At 39.7% G+C, this 24,492-nt stretch overlaps 4 protein-coding genes across 5 annotated transcripts; 3 read left to right on the forward strand and 1 right to left on the reverse strand.

Moving 5' to 3' along the window:
- Positions 1-2,179: 2,179 nt before the first annotated feature.
- Positions 2,180-10,182, forward strand: c15h3orf52 (chromosome 15 C3orf52 homolog). Of its 2 annotated transcripts, XM_083637301.1 has the most exons (8): positions 2,196-2,245; positions 2,397-2,506; positions 4,817-4,858; positions 5,753-5,839; positions 6,404-6,545; positions 6,956-7,116; positions 7,677-7,747; positions 8,114-10,182. In XM_083637301.1, exons 2-8 carry the CDS (start codon positions 2,444-2,446, stop codon positions 8,292-8,294), a joined length of 747 nt encoding a protein of 248 aa, XP_083493427.1. In that variant the 5' UTR covers positions 2,196-2,245; positions 2,397-2,443; the 3' UTR covers positions 8,295-10,182. The 2 variants fall into 2 exon arrangements, with proteins under 2 accessions (XP_083493426.1, XP_083493427.1); XM_083637300.1 differs by having other exon boundaries at positions 2,180-2,506.
- A 4,257-nt stretch (positions 10,183-14,439) lies between these two features.
- guca1c (guanylate cyclase activator 1C) lies at positions 14,440-17,840 on the forward strand (the record flags this gene model as incomplete). Its single annotated transcript, XM_083636668.1, has 4 exons — positions 14,440-14,634; positions 15,154-15,303; positions 16,735-16,822; positions 17,674-17,840. 4 exons carry the CDS (start codon positions 14,440-14,442, stop codon positions 17,838-17,840), a joined length of 600 nt encoding a protein of 199 aa, XP_083492794.1.
- Positions 17,841-20,287: 2,447 nt separating this feature from the next.
- On the forward strand, positions 20,288-20,704 carry thrsp (thyroid hormone responsive; the record flags this gene model as incomplete). The annotated part of the gene is made up of 1 exon (XM_083636669.1): positions 20,288-20,704. One exon carries the CDS (start codon positions 20,288-20,290, stop codon positions 20,702-20,704), a length of 417 nt encoding a protein of 138 aa, XP_083492795.1.
- A 398-nt stretch (positions 20,705-21,102) lies between these two features.
- Positions 21,103-24,217, reverse strand: ndufc2 (NADH:ubiquinone oxidoreductase subunit C2). Its single transcript, XM_083637984.1, has 3 exons — positions 23,984-24,217; positions 23,566-23,709; positions 21,103-21,283 (listed from the first exon to the last, which is right to left on the reverse strand). Exons 1-3 carry the CDS (start codon positions 24,120-24,122, stop codon positions 21,234-21,236), a joined length of 333 nt encoding a protein of 110 aa, XP_083494110.1. The 5' UTR covers positions 24,123-24,217; the 3' UTR covers positions 21,103-21,233.
- Positions 24,218-24,492: the final 275 nt, after the last annotated feature.

Below are 24,492 nucleotides of genomic sequence, written 5' to 3' on the forward strand. Positions count from 1 at the left end.
CATCTCAGCTCTATCTGATCTAAACACACTGTGCATCCTTGCTGAGAGGATTATTGGCAAATTTGGCATTGGTTTGAATTTGGGGGGGGGGGGCCTGTGAAAAATGCTCTCTCCATTCAGTCAAGTTAAAGGCATATCAAGTAATCTAGCCAGTACATCCCAGCATCAGCCTGGGCTGCACTTGAGTTAACTCTTCAGAAATGTTTCCTTTTTGTTTGAATAAAAATTGTAGGACTTGTTTATGTAGCCTGTAGGCTATGTAAGACATTTAGGTCTAATTCTATTAAGAGATTAACATGATAATGATAACCTGTATCTTACAATTCCAGTGGGTGGGCAGCTTTTTTTCTAAAAAGGTAAAAAACGGTGTTTTGAAAGACAGAGATTTCACCACACGGCAAAATAGGCTATAGCATTCAACCCTGTCAACACCTGCAGATATGTTGGTCTTTTTGTGCTATATAAATCCGGTTAGCCTCCCCTGAAATAGCTGGTCTCTGGCTGGTTGATGAATTAGGTATAAAACATCTATTTTACATAGTGTAGCGATCCTGGGTCTGGATCGTTCTATTATACAATCAATGGTCTGGATGGATAAAGCAAGCACGTTGGTCCTTGGCCAAAGGAATTGTCCCTTTGGTCGGATGGTTAACGTGTTGGGCTTGTAAGTTGGAGACCTCGGGTTCAAAACAGCTGTTCACTTGTTCAATTCCAACCTATCTCACTGAGTCTTTATGCTCTGTGTTGTTGTCAGTGTGAACACTGTGTAGAATTCAGAAGGTGAACTCTTAACAGTTCATAGCTCGCCAGGATCAGTCACTGAGTCTGTGTTGCTACCTGACAGGTGGATTATTGGTTCTATTCCCGATGGAGAAGACATTACAGCAGAGATGGGAAAAGTACACACTTTACTTAAATAGTTAATTGTGTAAAAAAGATTCTGGTAAAAGTACTTATTCAACTAAATTACTCAAGTAACAGTAAAAAAGTACAGGCTCTGAAATGTACTCAAGTATAAAAGTAAAAAGTATTTTCTGTGCAAGGTGAATAGAAACTCATATAATTCAAATACTATTAAACTTAAAAGATCCCTTCAAAACATATTTTAAGATGCATAAAGACTATACTTTGATTCATAATTTGTGTATGTTTTCCCCCCACAAAAGAACTGCACATAATGCGTGAAAGCTGAGTCCATTTTTAAGTTGTGGGTTCGAGCCTCTGTCAGTTTTGAATGACGACAGCCAAAGCAGAGGAAAGAGTGATTTAAAGCCCTGAGAAAACCTTCCTTCAGAAGTCTGGTCTGGTGGCACTGGCACAGAGAGTTGGCTTCCTACCTAGTATTATTGAGGCCTCAGTCACGTTTGAGGTTGTGGGTTCGATCCTGAGTCAGTTTTGAATGTCGACAGCCAGAGGAAAGAGTCATTTAAAGCCCTGAGAAAACCTGCATTAAGAGGGCAGATGGCACAGAGAGTTGGCCTGCTGCCCTGCATTGAGGACATGGGTTCGACCCTCAGTCCTTTTTGAATGGTGACAGCCATAGGAAAGACAAAAGCGAAGAGTTGTGAGTATAGGGGCTTAATGGAAAGAAGTTGACCATCATTTATTTATCCGTTATTTAACCAGGAGAAAAAAAACATTGAGACATGTAGTCTCTTTTGCAAGGGTGACCTGGCCAAGAGGGCAGCAACATAGAATCATACAATTAAGAACAGTACAATTGCAAGAATACTAAAAACAAGGGATATACACAGATCTGTGCAATAAAACAATAAAACAGCACCTATGAAAAACAGTTGCATTCTTCCTTTACAAAATTTTGGGCACGCATTTTGAACTCCCCAATCATACCATGCTGTGCAATAGGCCTACTACCTAACTAGTCTACCAGCAAAACTGATAATAATAAAGTTGTCTTAACCCAACCCACGTGCCCACATTTACTCACTCTGCAGCGTGGAATTTACTAACTGCATACAAGTGTATTATCACCAACCAGCTATAATATCATTCATGTTACATACAGGTGTCTAGCTAGTATGTGAGATCATAATGGTCCTCCGTCCGGAGTCCTTGGTCATGTCAGTGAACGCCCCCCCCAGGCAGGCAGGCAGTTTCTTGCCTGCCAGACAGACAACGCCTCCCGACGTCAGCGGCACCGAAACTTGAAGAAACTCACCTGACGACTGGGAGGAGGAAGATCAGCAACTTTAACTCGAGCTAGCTGAAAATGTCCACTCGCCAGGTGACGTTTTCTGTTTTTGAATAGTCAAATTACTGTAAGTAACGTTAGTCTACTGTCTACTGTAGGGATGTTTACTGTCCCGCTGTCAGCGCGGTCGCGTTATTGAAAGTCATAAACAGGGCTAGTTCCGGGTTTGCTTGGGACAGGACAGGCAGCCAGACGCAAAAAGGGGTTTGGAGCAAAGCCAACAAGGACACGATGGAGCTACATGAGATTCAGATCAATGGCAACGGCACTGATGGAGCTGCACACAATCAACAGGTGAGCTATAACCGTACGTATGTTATAGAGATTAGTCCGTGGTTGATGTGAACCATAGCTATACAATAATAGGCTGACATTGCAGAGTATTGACACCATAAACATATATCACCTGGTCTGCATTCATGTCTAGACTACATGATAGTTTAGCTCTAAACTATAGTAAAACCTTAACAAGTTCCATGCACCTGCCAACCACAGGAATCTGAAAACCACAGAGATAAATATTTTCAATATGATGTACCAACTCACTCACTCACTCACTCACTCACTATTGAGTAGGCGTAGGCTAGGCCCTACCACAGACATACTACAAGTGACCATAGGAATATTATAGGGACATTACAGGAATAGTATAGAGTCCCTATAGCAATTGATGCAGTCAGTTGTCAGAGGCTCCCAAATTTAATACGATTGTGTCCCAATCTCAGTTTCAGCTTATTTGTAAAAGGACAGTAGCCCACACATTAATCAACATTACTGTAAATGTGCCAGTCTTAGCCAGCTGGCTAATTTGCAACTGCAGTCCTTTGGCAAGATGTTATAAGACCATAGACCTGAAACAGAAGCATTACAAGTAAAGTACATCTGATTGGAACTCCATCTGAGAAGATGCAGGGTCCAAAATAAGCACCAGTCAAAATGCTGGTATAAAGTGGCTGGTAGATTACTTCACACCAGCAAGAACAAAAAACAAAAACAAAAAAAGGTAATTATTGAGTGGCAGTAAAATGTTAACATTCACTAGCCATTTGGCCAGTGGACAAAAAAGTTAATTTCGGTCCCTGAGAAGATGTTATTAGATATCATTTAGTATTGATTGATTGATTAGTTTATTTGGTCATATTGTTCCAGAAATCAATAATCAATACAAAAATTTTCATGTGGATCAAACAGGACCAAAAGGTGTAGACTGAAGCCGGGGCTTATTTTGTCTACCCTTTTAACACAGTTTCAAAAGCCTTTGTAGTACAAAAGAAAATATATTAGAGAATGAAAGAAACGAAATAAATAAAAATAAAAAATTAAATAAAAAATGTTACTCAAACTGGCGTTGTCTTGGCTAAGAAGCATCGAAATTCCATAATATATAATGTAATATATATATAAACATTTATCTATATACATATATATATATATAATAATATGGCTATACCACTGTTTTATATTTATCTTTAGAACACGGCTCTCTCGAATACTCGATTCTGATTGGTCAATCAACAATATTCACCGGTCATTATTTCTCGACAAACGACCGCTGCTCTGCCACACCTGGATTAATCAGTTGGTAAGAGCATTTTGTCCGCAGACGCTACTAATTAGGCCAACCAGTTGCAGCTGTGGTGTCTTGTGTGCCAATTACGAATGAAACCGCTTTGTGTTGAAAACGCTATTAAAAAATCTATTTGAATAATTATTTTTGTCAGATTATTGAATGATTTAGTTGTAGGCCGTGTTCTAAGCGGGATAATGTATACTGAGCCGGTGATTACTGGAAATAATGACCTTCAGGTGAATATTAAGCCCTCCGCTGCGCGTCGGGCTAAATCATTCACCTGTCGGTCATTATTTCCACAGTAATCACCGGCTCAGTATACATTATCCCTTACATAATCTTGCATTTAAACATATTTTTGAAAGTCTTAAGTGAGTTGCACAGTTTCATTTCATCATCAAAATTGTTCCACAGGTTCACCCCTTTTACTGAGATGCATCTCTGTTTCACATTCGTTCTTGTTTTTGTTTTCATAAACATAGTATGAAATTGAACACATCTTCATAATTTAGATGGGGAGCAGGAAACCTCTGATCAAAACAATAATTATTATGCATTCTCTTGTCACTGGGCCAAAATGTAAGAGGTAGAATAACAGTGAAATTATACTGCTCTACTGTACCTTTCACAATTGTGACCCCGGAGAACCAGCACCTCTGCAGTTTGCTATTAGTTATAAAGTTGCATGATTGCTGCATATTAACTTGCTTTTTCATGAAACTATGTTAAAATTAAGTAATTTCATTTGGCTGCACGTTATTATTCAAACAACCTTCTTTCAACACATTAACTTGCCTGCCAATAAACTTCTGCCATTATGAGCTTTATAGCTTGACCGCAAGTAATTGCAGGTGTGTTGTAAACCAAAGTGCAAACAGGGGAACAACATTTGAACCAGCCAGTAGCCGGTTACCATTTCCTTTCCACAGAGATTTTTCCTGAATCTAAATAATAAAAGACTCTTAGATTGATATTTGTAATATTATTATAAGATAGAGATTTCATAATGTTTCCCAATGTTTGACTGCTTATAGGTGACAACAGCTAATGGAGAAGGTCTGCCCTCCAGCTCTCAGGTGAGCTCTCAGTACCCATAGTGATACTTTCACTTTTCTTGGAAGGATTGATCGATTATTTGAGCATGTGTCATTATTGTCCATTGCAGTAAACATGAACTGAAGCAAAATCCATCCCAAAAAATTTTTTTATTTTATTTATTTATTTAAAATAAATAAAATAACAACATTTTGTTTTGGGGTGGATTTTGCTTCAGTTCATTTTGACTGCATACTGTTTACTATAATGTTGGAAAGTCTACTCGAAGTTTGCGAGTAAAAAACAAACTCAGAAACCCTTAAGTCCAATATGAATTTTCCATGTTTCACATTTCGTCAAACTCCTAGCTGTTATTTACATGGTACAAGACAGGCCTCATCAAGAGCTTTAATTGGATATTTACAACTAATTTTCATCCCAAATGTCACTTAGGCCCTTCGGACTCCAAGCCGTATACAGTATGTCATCAAGAGCATAATGAGCATATTTTCTGATACTGAACAGCACTAAATTAATCTCATTTGGATTAAAAGTATCCCTTGAAGACATTGCAGATTATGGTCTTGTTTCTATTTTTGTCTTAAAAATGGATCTGTCCACAATTCATGGAATAACACAGGGATTCTGTTTAGGGTGAATTAAAATGTAAATGCATAGAATCTTATTGTGGCAAAATGACCTAACAAGATTGTATTTTAGTTGGTTGCTTGTTCTCAGCTGAAAGGAGACACAGTTTGCACAATCACACTTACTCGTGAAAAAGTGCAGGTCAAGCACTCTGGCTTTGGGTCTTGGAAACTTGACCAATCAATGCACCATTTTCTGCCTTGAGTCATGGTTATATTTACAGTAAAGAGAGGGTTTCATAAGGCTGTGGAAAGTGACATGTGTCTAATGTTTCTTCTTCTTCACAGTTTCCCAGCAGGAATGGAGATACACACCCCTCACCAGAGGATCAGAACCTTTTAGAATCAGGCAAGGACACTCACAACCAAAAACAGGTGTGCAAAATGTCTATAGGGTCTATTGCATTTCTATCTACATAAAGGAATACATTTAGTAAAGTCAGTGTAACTGTTACCACATGATATCTAGCAATCATTATCCTAATTCCTGTGTCCTTTTCCCGTTCATCCCCGGAAGAAGAAAAGTGACTAATTGCTACAACAACTTACAGCAAATGAATACCTTGAATTGTCCTTTTTCTTTACCAGCTGCTTGTTATAATGGACACTGTTACCATTACTGAATGAATCCGGATGATATTACAAGCTGCATTAGTACCCGATTGGTATTAACGAGGACTGCTGACATTGCCGTTTTTTGGCTCAGTGAATTTGAATGTTTTCGTCACACTGGCAAAGAAAATATCAGATTAAAATGATAAAAGTTAATGTATTCCTTTTAAAGTGTGATATTTTTTTACAGAACAAATTTCTATTGTATACAAATCTGTATGTTTGATTTCTACAATTCTTTTGAAAATCCTCCATCTTGGTAAATCTACAGTGATTGTCAATGTGCTGCAGTATTGCATGTTCACTACTTTATATTTAATTTCACAGCACTCCCAGAATAGCTCAGTGTACAAGATAAAGAAAGACCTGAATGAAAAAATCTTCTGGAAATTCAAACTGTGGATGGTCATCGTCTTCCTCTTTCTCCTCATCGCTGCTGTGATTGTGATCTCACTGGCTGTGTGCTCAGGTAACATTTGCAGGAATGTTTATGTTCAAGTTATTAAACATTAAAGGCATAAACAGTTTGAGAGGTCAGGTAAAGATTCCTTAAATACTCTGTTCTTTAAGTAATGGTTTCTGACTTTGATCCATAACAAAGCTGTCTATTATACAGTATGTTTTCAAGCACACATCTCACAAGTTCATGGCCAGGTAAGGGTCAAAGTGGAAGTGCTTGATTACATAACACTCTGCAAGAATATAATATTAACACTTGGTGCACCGAGCTTGAGGATTATAAATCTAAAATAATACAACAATAATGATTATGTTTAACAACATACTTTTTAACAACATACTTTTCTAAGTGCATTTTATGTACTGAACAGCATCAGCATATTCAGATTTGAGGCCTTGACCCAGTCTCTCTTTGAGCAGTGATCCATGAGGATGTGGATGAGAAGTACGACTCTTCGTCATTTGAAATCCCGCTGTATTTCAATGGAAGTTTCCGACTGACCAATCAGAGCTTCACAGCAGAGCTGCTCACTCCTTCTTCCAATCAGAGCCAAGCCCTCTCTGCTAAACTTCAAAATAAGGTTGGTCTCAAATGGTTATGAATGTATTTCAAATGATGTCATTAATCAATTTATATTAACGTCTTTAGCTCTCATTGCCCTATGGTCTACTTCAAAACACTACGAGTTGTAGCTAAAGCTATAGCTAGCGAACTATAGCCATCTAGCAAAACAATATAATGTTAGCCACTTAATGCAAACATGTTTCTATTGTGCAAATGATGATGTGTTTACAACAATAATGGCTGACTAGACAATATGATTAGCTATCTATGCTGACTTTATGTAAATAAACTCAAAATCCTTCACATGTACTGTATCAGTGGCGAAACGTTCGACTCCAAGTTAAAAACAACACAGAAATTGACATCTATTCCATACTGTTAAAAGTTCGTATCCGTTTAGAAACACCATTGACAGCTGTTGTTTCCAACCTACTAAGAGCTGAGGAGAAATTATTTTAGATGGCTTTACAAACAGAATGAAGCTCTCAAGGCACTGAAACATTAAATCTCGCTTAGTATCAGCCAAACCTATTCACTCCTATTGTCTCCTTTGTTGATCTTCTCTGCCCCACCCAGCTGACTGACCTCTACAGATCCTCCCCTGCTCTGGGGAGATACTTCTCCACAGCTGAAGTATATGCTTTCAGGTATACACACACGACACTGCGTAGTTAGGACTCACATTCTATACTCTACTCTTAGCCCTCGTTCACACGATACGCCAAAGCCATGCTGAAGCCACGCTGAAGCTACGCAGTGCTATGGCAGTTTCATTTCGCCGTCCTTGTTAACAGGCGAGACCGTTCACACCAGCCGCATGCCACGCTGCGCGAGAGTGCTTCTGGTGTGACCAGTTTAGCGTGGCACTCAGCTTCTGTTAAGCCCCGCTTCAGCGCTGTTTCTGAATAGCACCTGGTGTGAACCAAGGCTTACTCTGCTCTCTTTTTGTCAGTTTTGCTTTACAGGCAAAATGTGTTTGAGCTGTAGTGTTTCATGTCTCACTCTCCCCACAGGAATGGCTCAGTGGTTGCCCAGTACCGGCTGAAGTTCCTCATGCCTGCAGAGCACGATCAGCTGGAAAAGTTCACACTGAGTCGAGAGGTGGTGTACAACGTGTTGAGGCAGTTTCTCTACGACCAGGAGCCAGAGACAGAGCCCATGCACATCGACCCACTTTCCCTGAACATGTTCTAAGAAATGGGAGAGAAATGTTGGCTTATGGCACGTACAGACTACAAGATCCTCGTCAGTCTCTGTTTCTTTCACACTATACAACTGTCTGTCTTGTAATCAGACTCAGAGTCTTTGAGTCGTTTTGGTTTTCACACTATAGGCTATACTGGGCTGCGACAGGGGATCCGACATTACAAGATATTCCACCAGGAGGAGTCCCTGACAAGTCTGTCTGGTCTGCAAACCACGTTTTGTCACAAAAACACATGAGAAATGCGCTCATTTATGGGGAAGAACAAGCAAAAATTAGGTCTGCTCACTTTTTATCTGGATTTATTTCCAAAGACACAGGCTCTCACAACATAAATACTTTCTCTGTCTTTGCTCCTCAGACCACTTGCCCGGTGCAGTCTGGTCTAAATAACACAATTCAGGCTTATCATAATTATCACGGATTCATGGAGGGCTGGAGGGCGCGGCTTGCTCTCCAGCCAGCACAGCACAGAGAGCAGCTTCCCTACTTCTTATCAGTCTAACTAGCCATGTACTGCAAACCACAACTGATTTGTTGGCCAAATTTGACTCATCTTCAAAAGGGGCTTTTGCATTCTTTGCCATGGTAGGTGAGATAGTTAGCAAGTGAAGTCCCTTAGGTGGGTCAAATGCCTACACTGTAAAAAGATGGAGAAATGAGAGTTAGCAAGCTGTGAAGTCCCTTAGGTGAGTCAAAAGCCTACACTGTAAAAAGATGGACAAATGAGTGTGATGTCACCCATTGGTTTGTGGGTCCCGTTTTGAACTTGAATTTAGCATTTTGGCTGCTGCCATCTTGGGTCTCACACAGCTCACGGGGGTTTCCCAGAGAGCTGCATCGCCGCCTGCTATTGGTCCATGATCGGCAAACTGTGCCATCACTGGACAGGCGACCTGTCAATCATGCCCAAAACATTTTTTATCGTCTATTTTACTCCAAACCGGCTCATTATATAAAAATTCACCCCCCAGACATTTGTCATGAAAGGTGAAATTAGCTATAGAGGCCAAAGCATTTCTTGAACCCAGGCTGTAAAGATGTTTATTTCTTCTGTAAAGTCTGGCCTTTTAACATGGGGGTGAATGGGGAGAGTGGATTGACTCTGTTTTGCAGCCAGCCTCCAGTGGCCATTCGAGGAACTGCAGTTTTTGATATTCGTGCATTGGCTTTATCTGTCCAAGCCTAAACTCCACCTTGGGTAAACATGCATGTGAGTTGTCTTCTGTATGATTCTACCGCAAGTCTGAAGAAATCATGCTTCTTCACCACAGGAAGCTGCTGCTTCCAGTCATATTTCCTGTCTTCAAATGAAGACAAATACAACGTCACTGTATGTTGTATGAATGCTTTCATTGTGCTTGGCAAGCCTCCCATATCGTCTGTTCCCATGCTTTATCAGACTTCTCAAGGGAATCAATCAATAATGCTGGACTTGTCATGACAAGGGACTGATGACTGTCAACCTTAGTGTGCTGACTCCCCAGAGACTACACTTCCTGCTTTGGGGCTTCTCGAGATTAACTATGTTACATATTTCAGATTTCAATGTCCACTGCTACTGCGACTATTAATTAAGAGTATTGGAATCAATGTCAATATTGTAATTAACTTTTTTATATTCACTCCCTGACTTTCACTGTAGTTTTATATATGAGCTTTTGTGCATAAGAAAACCTGTTGCGGAATGAGTTGTTAATTCAATCAGTTTTTTAAATGGAAATACAGACATTTTAATGTTTTTGCATATCTCTGTCATGTCTGCTTCAGACACAAGTTTCAAACCCAGAATTTTCCTGTGGAAGGCTATAAGAAAATTTGCCCTGAACTCAATAGGAAAATTAGCTTGTGGGAGTGATCACATAGAATTTGAATGGATAGAGCAGTCATTCCCATTCAACCATAGGCAGTTTTGTATACAATCTGTATTTGGTCGGGAGTGTTCTCCAATTTTAGTTTTTCTCAATCTTCGAATGCATTTTTGCACGCTGATGTTTCAAGTCTGTTTATGAATCTTTCTCATTTACCCTACTGTATTTTGAATAGTCCTCATGATGACTGCCCAGTAGAGGGAGTGCATGTTCCATGTGCAAGTGTGAGACCATCTTAAAGTGTGACATCCCCCCCCCCCCCCTCTCTGTTCATGCACGTGTAGTTGCACTTCAGATTTATATTCATAATTTTCTTCTTAGTAGCATTTGTAGTAGTTGTCTGTAGGTAATAGTACTGGCAGTATAGGTTTAGCAATTAGAAATATATACCAATGTGCCAGTGTACAATCTGTCTCCTGGCATGGATCTAAACATGTCTACCCTCTAATAAGTTTACAGATGCGATTAATCTTTATGTCAAATTGTCCTCGAGTTTCAAATAAAGATAGATTATCAGCTATGTGCATGACACATACAAATACAGTGTTCCCTATGGAGAATTTTGACGGAGACACCATTGAGATATACTGAAGAGACATATTGAGTAATTTAGCTTAAGACAATAACTTTGAAATGAGATTATGATGACAGATGTACTATTCTCCAATATATTATAGAAAATATTAATTTTTTTAAACCCTGAGTCAACCTACAAACGAAACCAGAAAGAGGAAGTTTCTTTTTTGAAATGTGATGTAAATGTTCATGTTCACCACAGCAGGACCTAAAAGTCTTTGCTGCAGCATGACAGTCACATGCTGGCCAAAAGGTTACGTTGGTTTAAACTAGTCCATCAGGGAGTTCCAAGCGATTTCAACATTACATTAAACCAGTCACACCACCTGCACCTTGAAATCCAGCTCACACATTGCAAATATTGCATCTCAGCAAGAATAAACAGCATCACCTCTCTATTCAAATATCGATTTAGACTGGACAAGCAGGGTTTACTTTATCCACTCCTTTGTAGCTTGTGTCCTGCAGTTGTGGCTCAAAGTAAACAGTTTCTGGGTTTGAAGAGGTTGGCAGCATGTGCCATGGTACCAGACAGTCACAGGAGAATAGATCTTGGTTGTATACACCTGATAGGCAAAAAAACAAAACACCTGATAGGCTAATATTATTAGCTGCCAGTCCTGTCTGTTGTAACTGGTGGCCCACCTTCTTAATCCTAATCTTCTAAAGGAAGATTTGCTATAACAAGCACGCCAAGCTTTGATAGCCTGGTTGGTTTAAACAGTGCTCTGCTTCTCTCTTGTACAGGAAAGCCTTTGCTGAGCAGTTTCTATGCAGATGATCCTCTGAAACAGGTCATGCAGAGCTACACATAGGTCAGCCACTGTCTCTTCCAGAGCAAAAGGTCTTCATAGGTCAGCAGCGCTGCTTAAACATGGATTTATCCCTTTTAGAGTAGGACAAGCAGGGCCATGCAGAGACCTTTAGAGGGGCAGGTGGTCAATGTTAAAAAGGGACATGCAGGGGATCTTTAGGATGAGATAGCAGGTCAACAATACCACATAGAAGAGGTAAGCTGGGAACCTGAAGGTTAATTTGAGATGCAGCTCACTCAGCACTGTGTCAAGTTATTCTAGTCTTAAATCTGTAATAAACATTGTCTTTTGGTTAGGTTCTAATAAAATGTTGAAATGTTTTGGGGCTCACCTGGTAGAGTGCATACCATTAAGGCTTAGTCCTTCATGCAGCCGACCCGGGTTCGAATCCAACCCGTGGCCCTTTGCTGCATGTCCTACCCTCTCTCTCTCTGCTTCCCGTCATCACACTGTCCTATCCATGAAAGGCAAAAATGCCCCCCCCCCCCCCAAAACAAATAAAGTTCAAATTTTACAGTGTATTGGGCTTAGAACATTATAATGAGAAGTATATGGCCATCCCCGTGCACATTATGTCTCATAAGTTGTTGCAGCAATTCTTGGGTCGATACCATTCGTTAGATTTTGTGCAACATTGAACCTTTTTGACCACTCTAGAATTGATTAAAAAAGAGCTGAAAACCCCCTCCAAAATACCACATTCAGACACCGAGACCTCACAATGAAATGGCTACTAATGGGGACTAACACCATCACACATGAATACACTTGGGTACATTGAATCCACAGGAGTCTCAGCTTTTCAATCATACACAATTTATCCAATTTCAAGACTGTTTAGGGGCCTCAGTATGCAGAAATATTCAAATAAAATAGGCGAAAATAACACATACTGCATGGGATTAGCATAAAATGGGTACCCTTCTTGAGGTGGGAGGTCATGGGACCCCTTTGAAAATGGCCATTCCAGTTTTTCCCTCTCCAAAATGTTTGCCTAACTTTGGAGCCCAGCCTGGTTTCATATGATATAATATATTCACTCTACCTTTAAAGATTAGCCCACTACAGCCTCTGAAATACAGTACTGTCGACCATGGATGAAAAGGCCCCCCGTCCCGAGTTGGTGTATCATGAAAGTGCCAATTATAAATTTTTGTATAAACACTAGGGCAGGGTTACTCAACTTGCTTTGCCCGGGGGCCACTTTTGCAAAATGACAGGAGGCCAGTGGCCAGTTAATATACAAACAATATACTATTTTCGGTAGCGGGGTTTTTGGAGTGTCAGCCGGAGTTTAGTCTCACAATTTTGTGCACACATGATAGTTAAGTTAGTTAAGTACATAATACTGATAAGTGCCTGGGCAGCGAGCAGACGGCCATATTTGACAATTTAGCTGGCGCTCAGTCAAACTTGATTTAGCATTATTTTTCATTGTGAATTAGAAAACGGTCAGGGGGCCACTCTTCACCCTATCGCGGCCCGCATCTGTCCCCCGGGCCGCAAGTTGAGTATCTCTGCACTAGGGTATTTGCCCCTTGTTTTTGGCCATGTATGTTGACATAAATCCAATGAATGGCAAGAAAGAACACCCTGCAGTTACCATATTGTCTGTCTGTATTATTTTACTGCAAAACAGCACAAACTCCCAATATGATATGCACTCCATTGCCCCCTCCAGAGGCTGACCTGGGACCAGCATAGGCAGCCTTCTTTGGTCTGAAGGTTTGACATACATTTACCCTGCATTATGATGTGCTGACTGTACACTCATTTCTATTTTTATCTTTTGTTTTGGACACAAAACAAGAATGAAACGAAAAATGAATTTGACAGCTACAAGGACTTGGAATGAAAGCCTCTCCGTCCTCATAACTTAAATCAAAGAAGAAGAAAAAACTATTCAACAATTGAATAAAATAGTGAACATTGTACATGTGTGTGAATATTGTTTATTTCATACGATTGTTCTTCCTGATTATTTAATATTCTGATATATAGGACTATATTTCTGGTATGTAACAATATGGAAAAACAAAAAATATAATTTCTATAATAGGTTTCATGTGTTACTTATAGCCCCGAAATACTGGTATCCTTAAATCCCCATTCATGTTCTGTACAGGTATAATAGTAAAGAGGATAAGTTCATTGCACAAGGAGTTCCCTGAGCTAATCACCTGTGCCGTGGGAATCCCAGTTGAGTAAAAGTCTATCTTGGTCAGCTGGCAAAGTTAAGATTATTTATTTGCACGTACAGTATTGATTTTATTTTATTATAGTGTCATACACCATACACCATCGAATGTATTGCTGTCCATCTACAATACAGAATATATCTATAAATACATTTACAGGTCACACAGATGAGGAAGAAATATGGCATATATAAACATCTTACATCTAAAGAAGAAAATCAAAAATCAAAATAAATAGTGCAAAAAATCTACTAAATCTACCATCTAAAGACTGAAACAGAAATATGTCAATGAAACATGCAGCTGTATCCCCTCAGCCCGTGAGTGATGCTGACATTCAAGGAGGCCTTCCACACACGCTAGACCCCAACCTATTCCATATAACCAGCCAATCCCACTGCTGTCCAGCGTAGTGCATGTCAGGGATGTCCTGAGGTTCTCGGAAGCCTTCACCACTTATCCCATTAAAGGGTTATCTCTCCTTTTGGCAGTCAGAAGACTTCAAGGTTAAGGCTCTCGTTGCAGGAGGTTTCTGCCAGGCTCAGTGCTGTCTGACTTTACGACCTACAGTACTACCGTCGTCCTCAACTGTCCCCTGCCTCTCTGCCAGCACTCTGCAGGACCCTGATCAGTTACGTTTCCCCTGGGCAGAACTGTCTCGCCTCTGGAGGGATCATGGGCGCCCATGCCTCCACCCTGGATGACATCCTGGAGCAGGACATGCACCACTGGTACAACAAGTTCATGAAGGAGTCTCCGTCGGGCCTCATCACGCTGTTTGAGCTCAAGACCATGCTGCAAATGAATGGCATGACGGAGGAGGCCAGCAGCTATGTGGACCAGGTCTTCCTCACCTTTGACATGGACGGGGTAAGATCATGCAAACACCTATATTTGCCTTTCCCATGCCAAGGACAACTGCACAGCTAATATACAATATCACTGGTGATTTGCCAAATAACTGATAGTGCGGACTGGAGTTGGGTCAGTTGAGCATCGGTGCTCAATTTCAAATGGTTTCACATGGAAACTTTAACAAGGAGCTACAGTATGAGCGATAATGGTGATGATTTGTGACATGTTTGGAGGCGTCAATGGAGGTTATGTTCAACTGTGAACCATAAGCTCTTAAAATAAGTTTAGAGAAGGATTATAAATGCTAAATTGCACATATGATTTATATGTAACTAACTGCTCTATTTCCCCATAATTGACTTACCCTTAAATCTGTTACTACAATGAGCAACCCTCTGCTTAGAATCTTCCACTCTCTCTTGCATGAGTTCAAGAACTGAAATCTACCACTGGTGCTCTTGTTGCAGTACTAAGAGTATAGGCATTTGTAGTTCTCTCCCTAACTGTCTGTCTCTTTTATCTCTTCTTTTGCAGGATGGATATATGGACTTTGTGGAATATATTGCAGCAATAAGTCTGTTACTGAAAGGAGCAATCAACCAGAAACTAAAGTGGTACTTCAAGCTCTTCGATCAAGATGGAAATGGAAAAATCGACAAGGATGAAATGGAGACGATATTTAAGGTACGTTTTCTTTTAAGGTTCTCTTGGCACTGCTCCCTAAATTGTAAAGCTTAACTTAGAAAAAGGTTTAACTTGCCGTGAACGAGACATGCCAGATAATCCAGGGGGAGTCTTATTTGTAATCCTGAGTCTAAAAACAGCCTTCTCCATAAGAACCTTTCATTGAGTGACACAATTATACAGTAGTCACCTCACACACTACATTAATTTAATATAGACTTTCACTGACTAACACAATTATACAGTAGTCACCTCACACACTACATTAATTTAATATAACCTTTCACTAACACAATTATACAGTAGTCACCTCACACACTACATTAATTTAATATAAACTTTCACTAACACAATTATACAGTAGTCACCTCACACACTACATTAATTTAATATAAACTTTCACTAACACAATTATACAGTAGTCACCTCACACACTACATTAATTTAATATAAACTTTCACTAACACAATTATACAGTAGTCACCTCACACACTACATTAATTTAATATAACCTTTCACTGACTAACACAATTATACAGTAGTCACCTCACACACTACATTAATTTAATATAACCTTTCACTGACTAACACAATTATACAGTAGTCACCTCACACACTACATTAATTTAATATAAACTTTCACTGACTAACACAATTATACAGTAGTCACCTCACACACTACATTAATTTAATATAACCTTTCACTGACTAACACAATTATACAGTAGTCACCTCACACACTACATTCATTTAATATAACCTTTCACTGACTAACACAATTACACGGTAGTCACCTCACACACTACATTAATTTAATATAAACTTTCACTAACACAATTATACAGTAGTCACCTCACACACTACATTAATTTAATATAAACTTTCACTAACACAATTATACAGTAGTCACCTCACACACTACATTAATTTAATATAACCTTTCACTGACTAACACAATTATACAGTAGTCACCTCACACACTACATTAATTTAATATAACCTTTCACTGACTAACACAATTATACAGTAGTCACCTCACACACTACATTAATTTAATATAAACTTTCACTGACTAACACAATTATACAGTAGTCACCTCACACACTACATTAATTTAATATAACCTTTCACTGACTAACACAATTATACAGTAGTCACCTCACACACTACATTAATTTAATATAACCTTTCACTGACTAACACAATTACACGGTAGTCATCTCGCACACTACATTTTGGTAGTATAGAAAGAGTATTAAATAATATTATTAAAAGGCTAGTATAACATATTGCCAGTCTCCTGGTTAGTCCTGCAGGCACAAAGCTATATAAGCTGTGAGATTGGTGAATGTGCACAACTTTATATCAAGTTATTAAAGTCCTTTGTAAGTTTCTGTTTAACCCAATTAACTGAATAAACTGTTCTGCCAGGCTATTCAAGATATCACCAGGTGTTACGACATCCCACCAGAGGAGATAGTGACTCTTGTATACGAGAAGATTGATGTCAATGGAGAAGGTGAGGAATATCTTTGACTCGTCAAACCAGTATTGACATAATCATTCAGCATCCCTTATCATATAAGCACAATTTCTCAACATGAGGTCCAGAATGTTTTCCTGGTTGGTAATACCATGCATGTAAAGTTATTCTCAGATACTTCTGGTGTTAAGACTGAAATATTGCATTGATGGGAATGAGTTTGTCGGCAACGAGAAGTTGATAAAGACACAAATTTAAAATGTATGATTTGCCCCATAGACACAATACAATATCCTTCATTGTGACAAACAGGTGTGGCCAAGTCAACTTTGCTCGACGAGGCCCAATAAGTCTCAAGTCTTGAGGCACAAGTCTCAGGTCAAATCTCAAGACTAAATGTAGATTATTCAAGTATCAGCTCAAATCTCAAGTCTAAATGTAGATTAGTCAAGTCTCTAGTCATGTCTCAAGTCTAAATGTAGATTAGTCAAGTCTCTAGTCAAATATCAAGTCGAAATGTAGATTAGTCAAGTCCATATGTGTTCATTGTCAATAAAGTCTTCTTCGATGCCATTAATGTCAAGACTAGTCATGTCTCAAGTCTAAATGTAGAACATGCCAGGAACAAAAAAACTTAAAATAATCAATAAGTTAAATCACTCCATACAAATTCAGAAAACAATTTAAATTCTCATTATTTTCAATCTAAGTAATTTTCACATACACAAGATCTAATCAAAGTAATCGAAGTCAAGCCCCAAATCAGCTGAACCTAAGCCAAGTCAAATCTCGAGTATTCTATTCATGCATCAAGCCAAGTCTCTTCACCTCTGCAAACCCAAACATTACAATGATTTGATTGTTCATGTTTTGCTGTGTTTCCCCAGGTGAGCTGACACTCGAGGAGTTTATCAGCGGAGCAAAGGAGCATCCCGACATCATGGAAATGCTCACCAAAATGATGGATCTTACAACGGTCCTGGAAATCATCATCGATGGTCAAGAGGTCAACAGAAAACAGAAGAAAGCTATGAATGGAATCATTGGTTCCTAACAAGCTGTGGACTGTACAGAGAGTTTGAGAAGATAACTTCCTATCCAAAGGGAACAGTGGATTTTAAGGCGCAACAATGATGAGTAAAGACGAGTGAGAAGTGCTTGAGATAAGAGCCAGCTCAGTCAGGACATGCTGAACTCATTTGGGTGGAAAAAAGAAAGAGGAGTCCTGAGCACCTGTTTGCCGCTATGATCTCTCTGCACGTCATCTGTGGGAAGCAGAGACTCGCTCCTCTTCGCTCTGCTGGAGCTCTCACACCTTCTGCATGCTGTTAAGGTGGTGATATGTTCTGACAGGCTGAGTGAGAGGAGGCCCATCTGCTTGCAGGTTCCCATCAAGGTACGAGCAGATGGCTCCATGTACCTACAAGGTGCATGATGCATCACTTTTGACTTACTTAATTATGCATTTGGTGATCATTAAACGCTGGACAGGCACTTTAGTGGGTCTTGGACATCTTTGGGATAATTTGTGCTCATATTTGCATTTGAATTCCAATCGGTCCAGTTTAAGGTTAATTTCTCAAAAAGATATTTCCACTACAAAAAGTACCTAGGTCACTTCCTATTCCAAACTGGATCAAAATTGAATTCTATTCAAAAAATATTCCAGTTAACGGGGTGATTACATTTGTGAGGAACATCTGAAACACAACGTAAGCGCAATGTTGTTGTTTTTTATCTTGTTTTGTGTGTGTTGTGGCTGTTTTTGCTATTGTTGTATACAAACTGCATGAAAACAACACTTTATAGAAATGTAATCCTAACTGAATAACCATGGAATGATTGCAAAATGTTTGTCATTATGTGCATGTGACGTTTACTGAAATTTTGTATTTTGCTTAAAAGATATTGCCTTAATTAATACATTCTTTTCTTTTTTCTAAACAGTTTCCTTGCATTTTTTTTTATTGATTTTTTTTAAAATGTATGGTTATTCCATTTCCCTCCAGAATAAGATACATTAGTCTATTTCACAGCCACAGGCCTGTATCCACGTTGCACCCCCCCCCCCCCACCCCCCCCCCCCCCCCCCCCAAAAAAAGGGGCCATTCTAGAAATATCCATCACACGTGGATAGCATATCTTATTTTGTTTTTTGTAGCACACAAATTAGTACGTTATGCAGATGGGGAATAGTATACAGTAGCAAATAGAGGATTGCAAGACAATAAAGGGTGACACAGGAAAATAGGGCTTTAAACATGTGCCAGTAAAAAAGCATGTGGGTCAGTGAGTGTGGAATGAATGTGTGGAACATTGCTCTAGGGTGCCATCTTGTGAGTAGAACAATTCAACCAAGTGTTAAATTGGATGTGCTGCATGGGAACAGATTTTTGGTGGAGCCAAGTATGCTCAGTGTCTCACCTCTCTCTCACATTTATAAAACACTGCATGACCTTCCAGTATGTTTCCTTCTAATTCATGACAAACACAATGTATTTGAGTACATGTGAACAAAACCAATGCCTATAGGCTTACCCCTTTAACTTCTACAATGTGAGGGACTCATCATGGCAATACAGCTTAGTTGGTACACATCTGATATACCTTTCTCAACGGATCCACGGAAGCCTCTTCTTATGAACTTGTCTACCGAGGGACAGACTGTCTGTCTGCAGAGCATTCATTTCCATTTCTGCAGGAAATACCAGAGCATGAAAGGGCCTCATTCTCAACATCATTTAGTTTAGAGGGGGGCCCAGGAAAAATTATTTCACCTGGCCTATTTTACCCATCTTATCCTAAAACTGCTTGGCACCCACCTTTTTTATATTATACCAGCACAAAACTAAATCTTGATTTACCCCTTCAGTTGCTGACTTATACCTTACTCAGCCAAATTAATTTGACCTTTGCAAACCTTTCTGTGCAAACAGGCAAGAAAATAAGTGGCAGTACATATCTGTAAGACAACCTCCTAATCTAAACAAAGCTAGCCTTGGCTTAACGCCAAGATTTAGGCCACTGCCACATCAAAATGTGACATCCATCAGGACATTTTTTTAACTTGACTCAATAGTCTCACGTGGTCAGACCCAACGTCTCATGTCATCACTTCCAACGGCTGGCTACTGCAAGACTACTCAATAGTAAACCATATTATCCCTTTATATTTAAGGTCATCCAAATTGGTCTGCATGGTTAATGATTTAACAGTACATGATATAAGTGGATACTGGTCAGTTGCCATTACAAACTCAAAAAAAAACTGTCAGGTTGTGTAAATCAAATAAAGATAAGCCTTTGACTGGACATAGCACTGGAAACGTTCCTAAATATATCGAACCATCCAATTGCATAACTGTACTCAAACCATCTCATGCACGGCACATGGTATAAATACCCCAGTGTCTCTCCTCATGGCTTTGCACTGCACTCAAGCTTCCTGCCACACCACCACAAGCACGGCAACAGCCCGCCGGCCAAACCCAACTGGAAAGCATGCAGTCTGCCGAGGCCAGAATCAACAGAAACAGCCTGCTGCTGGCACTGAGGCGCTACAGCTCGGCCGTCCGGGACATGGAGCAGACCGTCCTCCTGCCCAGCCTGCTGCGGGACGTACCCTCCGAGGAGGAGTGTGAGGCGGCCGAGGAGTCCTGTGAAGACTTGTACGAGAGCTACCTGATGTTCAAAGCCATAAGAACCACAGTGGAGAGTGGCCTCTTCTCACTGGACGAGGGCAGGGCCAAAAGCAACAAGTCTCTGAGCAACACCCTGGATCCCCTGCTGGAGTCAGACCCGGAAAGCCTCTTCCACTTCCACCTGAGAGGCCTGTCTTCTGTCATAAGCAACCTCACCGAGAAGACCCTGAGTCTCACAGACAAATACATGGACATCATCGGAGTGGCAAATTATTAGACACCAAGTCAGACGTGTGGACATCATCAGAGTGGACAATGGACATGAAGCTAAATCTTTGGTGTTTGAAAACATGTAGCAAACTAACTTAGTCATCTCAAATATCAAACTGTTTACATTCAATAATAACACCATGCTTCTGAAATGGAATAAAAGTGCTTTGCCAAACTTGATCATTTGTACCTTTTGAGTTACCAGTTGCACTTAAAATGTATCTGATGCATTTCTTTACACATAAATGCAAGACTATTCTTGTTAATGTATGAACAGATCAGTGTATTTGGCTTGATTACCATCCAAAAACACAAGGAATAAGGAATGTACCGTCTAAATAATTACCCATTTTATGAGTGACGGAAAAAAATCAGTTGAAACAAAAATAATTAAATTAACATGGTTTTTATTATATACACTGTTTTGCACAATCTGTGACAGAAAGCTTTCACACAAAGGACCGCACAGACAGATGGTAGTCTGCAACATGTTCTCTCTCTCCCTTTCTCTCTTTCATCTCGCCAGCCGCCAACGCTTAGCGCACAGGATAGAAAGGCTCCACAATCTCTGCAAAGGTCTTTTTGTCTGGTGAGATAAAGAGAAAAGATAAGATGATTTGATTACACACCAATGTGGACAAATATATTTTAATCTCCGATTACCCTGTGTAGACCTACCAATGTCCCAAAACACTTCATACTATACTATACAGAAATCATAGCACAAACTACAGACGATGGAATACACACATTCTTTGACTGTATTTGAGCAGGGGTGTAACGATTCATCTATTGCATCGATTTATTCCTACGATCCAACTACATTGATTCTACTGGTATTCTAACTACTTCTAGTGTGACTTGTACTATCAATCTAAAATGGTTTCGCAATGCAAATGATCGATTGTAATTTGCGTGCCTTGTAATTAGCACGACAAAAGTTATGTGGATGTATTTTTCCACACAGATTGAATAGAAGTCTTGCATTGAATGTTTGTGTAGTTCTCTTTCTTCCACGATGGCTCAGCTGCCTGTAACCTAGCAACCATTTTTTTGTACATGGTAATGTAACAGACGACGGTTGCCATGCGTTGATATATGAGAAATATTTCAACAAAAACATAATAATGTGGTGTCTTATTGCTGGCTCTTGTAAACAAGTCACAGTAGAATAGTAATATATTTTTACAGTGTTTTACCTAGTCTACCACTGCATAGAAATGGTGGTGGTGGTGGTGTGGTGGTGAGGGGGGGGTTACTGTATTGATTTCAAGCCATTGAATCGTATCGTATGGCTCTAAATTAGCCAATATCATCCTTGTATCATATCATGGCACGTATCGTATCGTTAAAACATATCGTTACACCACTAATAGTTTGGTCTGGCTCGAATATATGATGTATGCTGATAGTGGCGGGGCAATACGACCATAAAATATGACAACTTATCCATTTAAGAAACCGGACTTGTGAAAGAATACAACAATGTTGGGCAATCACTGTAATAATAATAATCTGTAATGTCACTATATGCAACTTCACCCTCAACTTTTTACATTTTGTCATGTTGTATCATGTATGATTATAGGAAAGACCATCTCAAACAGTCTTATACACAGAACAAACATGTAACTGCAAAATGCAACAAGATTTTACTTTTTTACTATAGTATTTTAATGCCATTACTATTTTAATGGAGAAATGCACACTAACAGGCACGGAAACAAAGTTGTGCACAAGATTTGAGAGAAATAAGCTTTTCATGGGAAATGTATGGGATGCTTTTACTCATGAAACATGGGACAAAAACTTTATATGTTGCATTCATATTTGTTCAGGATAATTAAATATTTACTCTGATCGGATCAGAACACGGATACAGCTTTCCATACCAAAGCATCACATTTTGTTGGCTCATATTCACAAAACAATTGTTTGTCTTACATGAACATCGTCCTTATGGAGAAGCATGTGACAAGGCCACAAGGAAAATATCGAGGTTCACTCTTTCTTTCTTTTTAAGATTTTTTTTTTTGGCATTTATGCCTTTATTTAGATAGGACAGTAGGCAGACAGGAAAGGTGGGGAGAGAGAGAGGGGATGACATCCGGCAAGGACCTCGGGTCGGATTTGAACCTGGGTCGGACTCGGACGTGCGAAGGACCGAGCCTCCGTCGTACGTGTGCTACCCATATATCTCAGTGGTGCTACCAGGTGAGCCACCAGGATGCACAAAAACATCGAGGTTCTAAAGTCCCCAGGAATCTAATGAAAGCCAATCCTTTCTGTACTGCCCATTATATTTGTGATGTAAAAAAATATGAAACTGTGATGATCTCCATATAGGAAACTGGGTCATTGCAGCAGAAAATACTAATAGGAAGGAAACTACAGTAGAAATAAGACTAGAGCAAATCGGTGGTATTTAAACATAACACAATCGACAACTACAACACTAGGACATATGCCATAGAAAATATATGAATGGAAAGTATGAGAAAATATGCATAATATGATGAAAGAGTGCTGCCACAGACTGAGCCAAAGAATAAGAAGAATGAAATAACAGAAAGAATATCAAAATATATATATATGCATTGTGTAAAAGAATACATGAGAGAATAAATGTACAGCACATGCACATTATGTACACTACACAATTTGTGTTCGATTCACATGAACAGGTCATGAACACGTTTACAGGTGGCCATAAATATGTACACAAAGTGTGTAAGCATGCAAATATGATTCGTATATAGATGTAAGTAACCTAATTGCTTTAATGCTTTTGCAAAAGCGGTGTTTTGAAGGGAGTGGACAAGGAGAAGTCCTTTGTGTTTTTTGTGTTCAGAAATAAAAGCTACTTACCCTTCTTTGCAAATTCCTCTGGGTGAAGTCTTATATACTCATTCATGTCACGGTCAAGTCTGGCAAAGGTGTAATTTTCATATTTGGTTACATGGTAGCCAATGAACCAACCAAGGGTTGCGAGCAGGACTTGCCGGTGAACACCTTAAAAAAAGGGAAATTGTAAATGACAGATATTTGTGGAGGGTTGCACCAGTACACAATAACATGAATGTGTCAGAGATGTTTTCGTTGCCTCACGACAAGTTAAAAGTTAAGACTCTGCTGTCTGCGACAATGGCATGCACGTGTAGATTTTATGGTAATTATGTGTCATCATCACAGCACAGGGGAGGCATACTTTTATAAATTAAAAGTAACATACGCTTGAAAGGAAGGTGTAGTGAGCAGAGTGGAAGAAGGCAGCTCCCATGCTAACCTGATCTGAGCGGCGGTCTGCGGTTAATGGCATTATGGAGCATCGCCGTGCACCAGCCGACGCCAGCCAGCCACACCGAGTTCCTGTTGGCGATCCCCGGAGGAGGGAGAGTCTTTGCCTCATCCGGCACGAAGCCCATGGCGAGAATGTTTTATTTTGTACTCCGATCAGAAGATTTGTTCTGAGCTATCACCTCTCATAGGAAGCCAAGGGCATAGTGTGTAACCTAGTAATAGGTCCGGCCACAACAACAATTCATTGACGTATAGTTCCGCTCTGGTATCTTCACCGGGGCGCTCGTTTCGTCACCTAGCAACCTACGGGGGGGGGGGGGGGTGGGGGGTAACTATGTTGCTGTACGTTTGAGGATAAATGAACAACTAGGAAAATAGAACCTCATTTGAAACGGTAGCAGACGTTAGTATTTGTCGTAGTAGCAGTTGAGGTGGGTGGTAGCAACAGGAGAAAAAACAGTAACGTGACTGTATTTTGAGTCAACAGTGAGTTGC

This window comes from Poromitra crassiceps, assembly GCF_964638095.1.
Source record: "Poromitra crassiceps genome assembly, chromosome: 5".
NCBI classification, from domain to species: domain Eukaryota; kingdom Metazoa; phylum Chordata; class Actinopteri; order Beryciformes; family Melamphaidae; genus Poromitra; species Poromitra crassiceps.

What these genes read in the sequence shown, in the direction of transcription:
- c15h3orf52 (XM_083637300.1), top strand. Translation starts at nt 2,444, where the DNA reads ATGGAGCTACATGAGATTCAGATCAATGGCAACGGCACTGATGGAGCT. An exon ending in GAGCTGCACACAATCAACAG is followed by an intron (nt 2,507 to 4,816) that starts GTGAGCTATAAC and finishes GACTGCTTATAG; the next exon opens with GTGACAACAGCTAATGGAGA. An exon ending in CTGCTAAACTTCAAAATAAG is followed by an intron (nt 7,117 to 7,676) that starts GTTGGTCTCAAA and finishes TGCCCCACCCAG; the next exon opens with CTGACTGACCTCTACAGATC.
- ndufc2 (XM_083637984.1), bottom strand. Translation starts at nt 24,122, where the DNA reads ATGGGCTTCGTGCCGGATGAGGCAAAGACTCTCCCTCCTCCGGGGATC. An exon ending in CAGACCGCCGCTCAGATCAG is followed by an intron (nt 23,710 to 23,983) that starts GTTAGCATGGGA and finishes CCTTTTTTTAAG; the next exon opens with GTGTTCACCGGCAAGTCCTG. An exon ending in AGAGGAATTTGCAAAGAAGG is followed by an intron (nt 21,284 to 23,565) that starts GTAAGTAGCTTT and finishes TTATCTCACCAG; the next exon opens with ACAAAAAGACCTTTGCAGAG.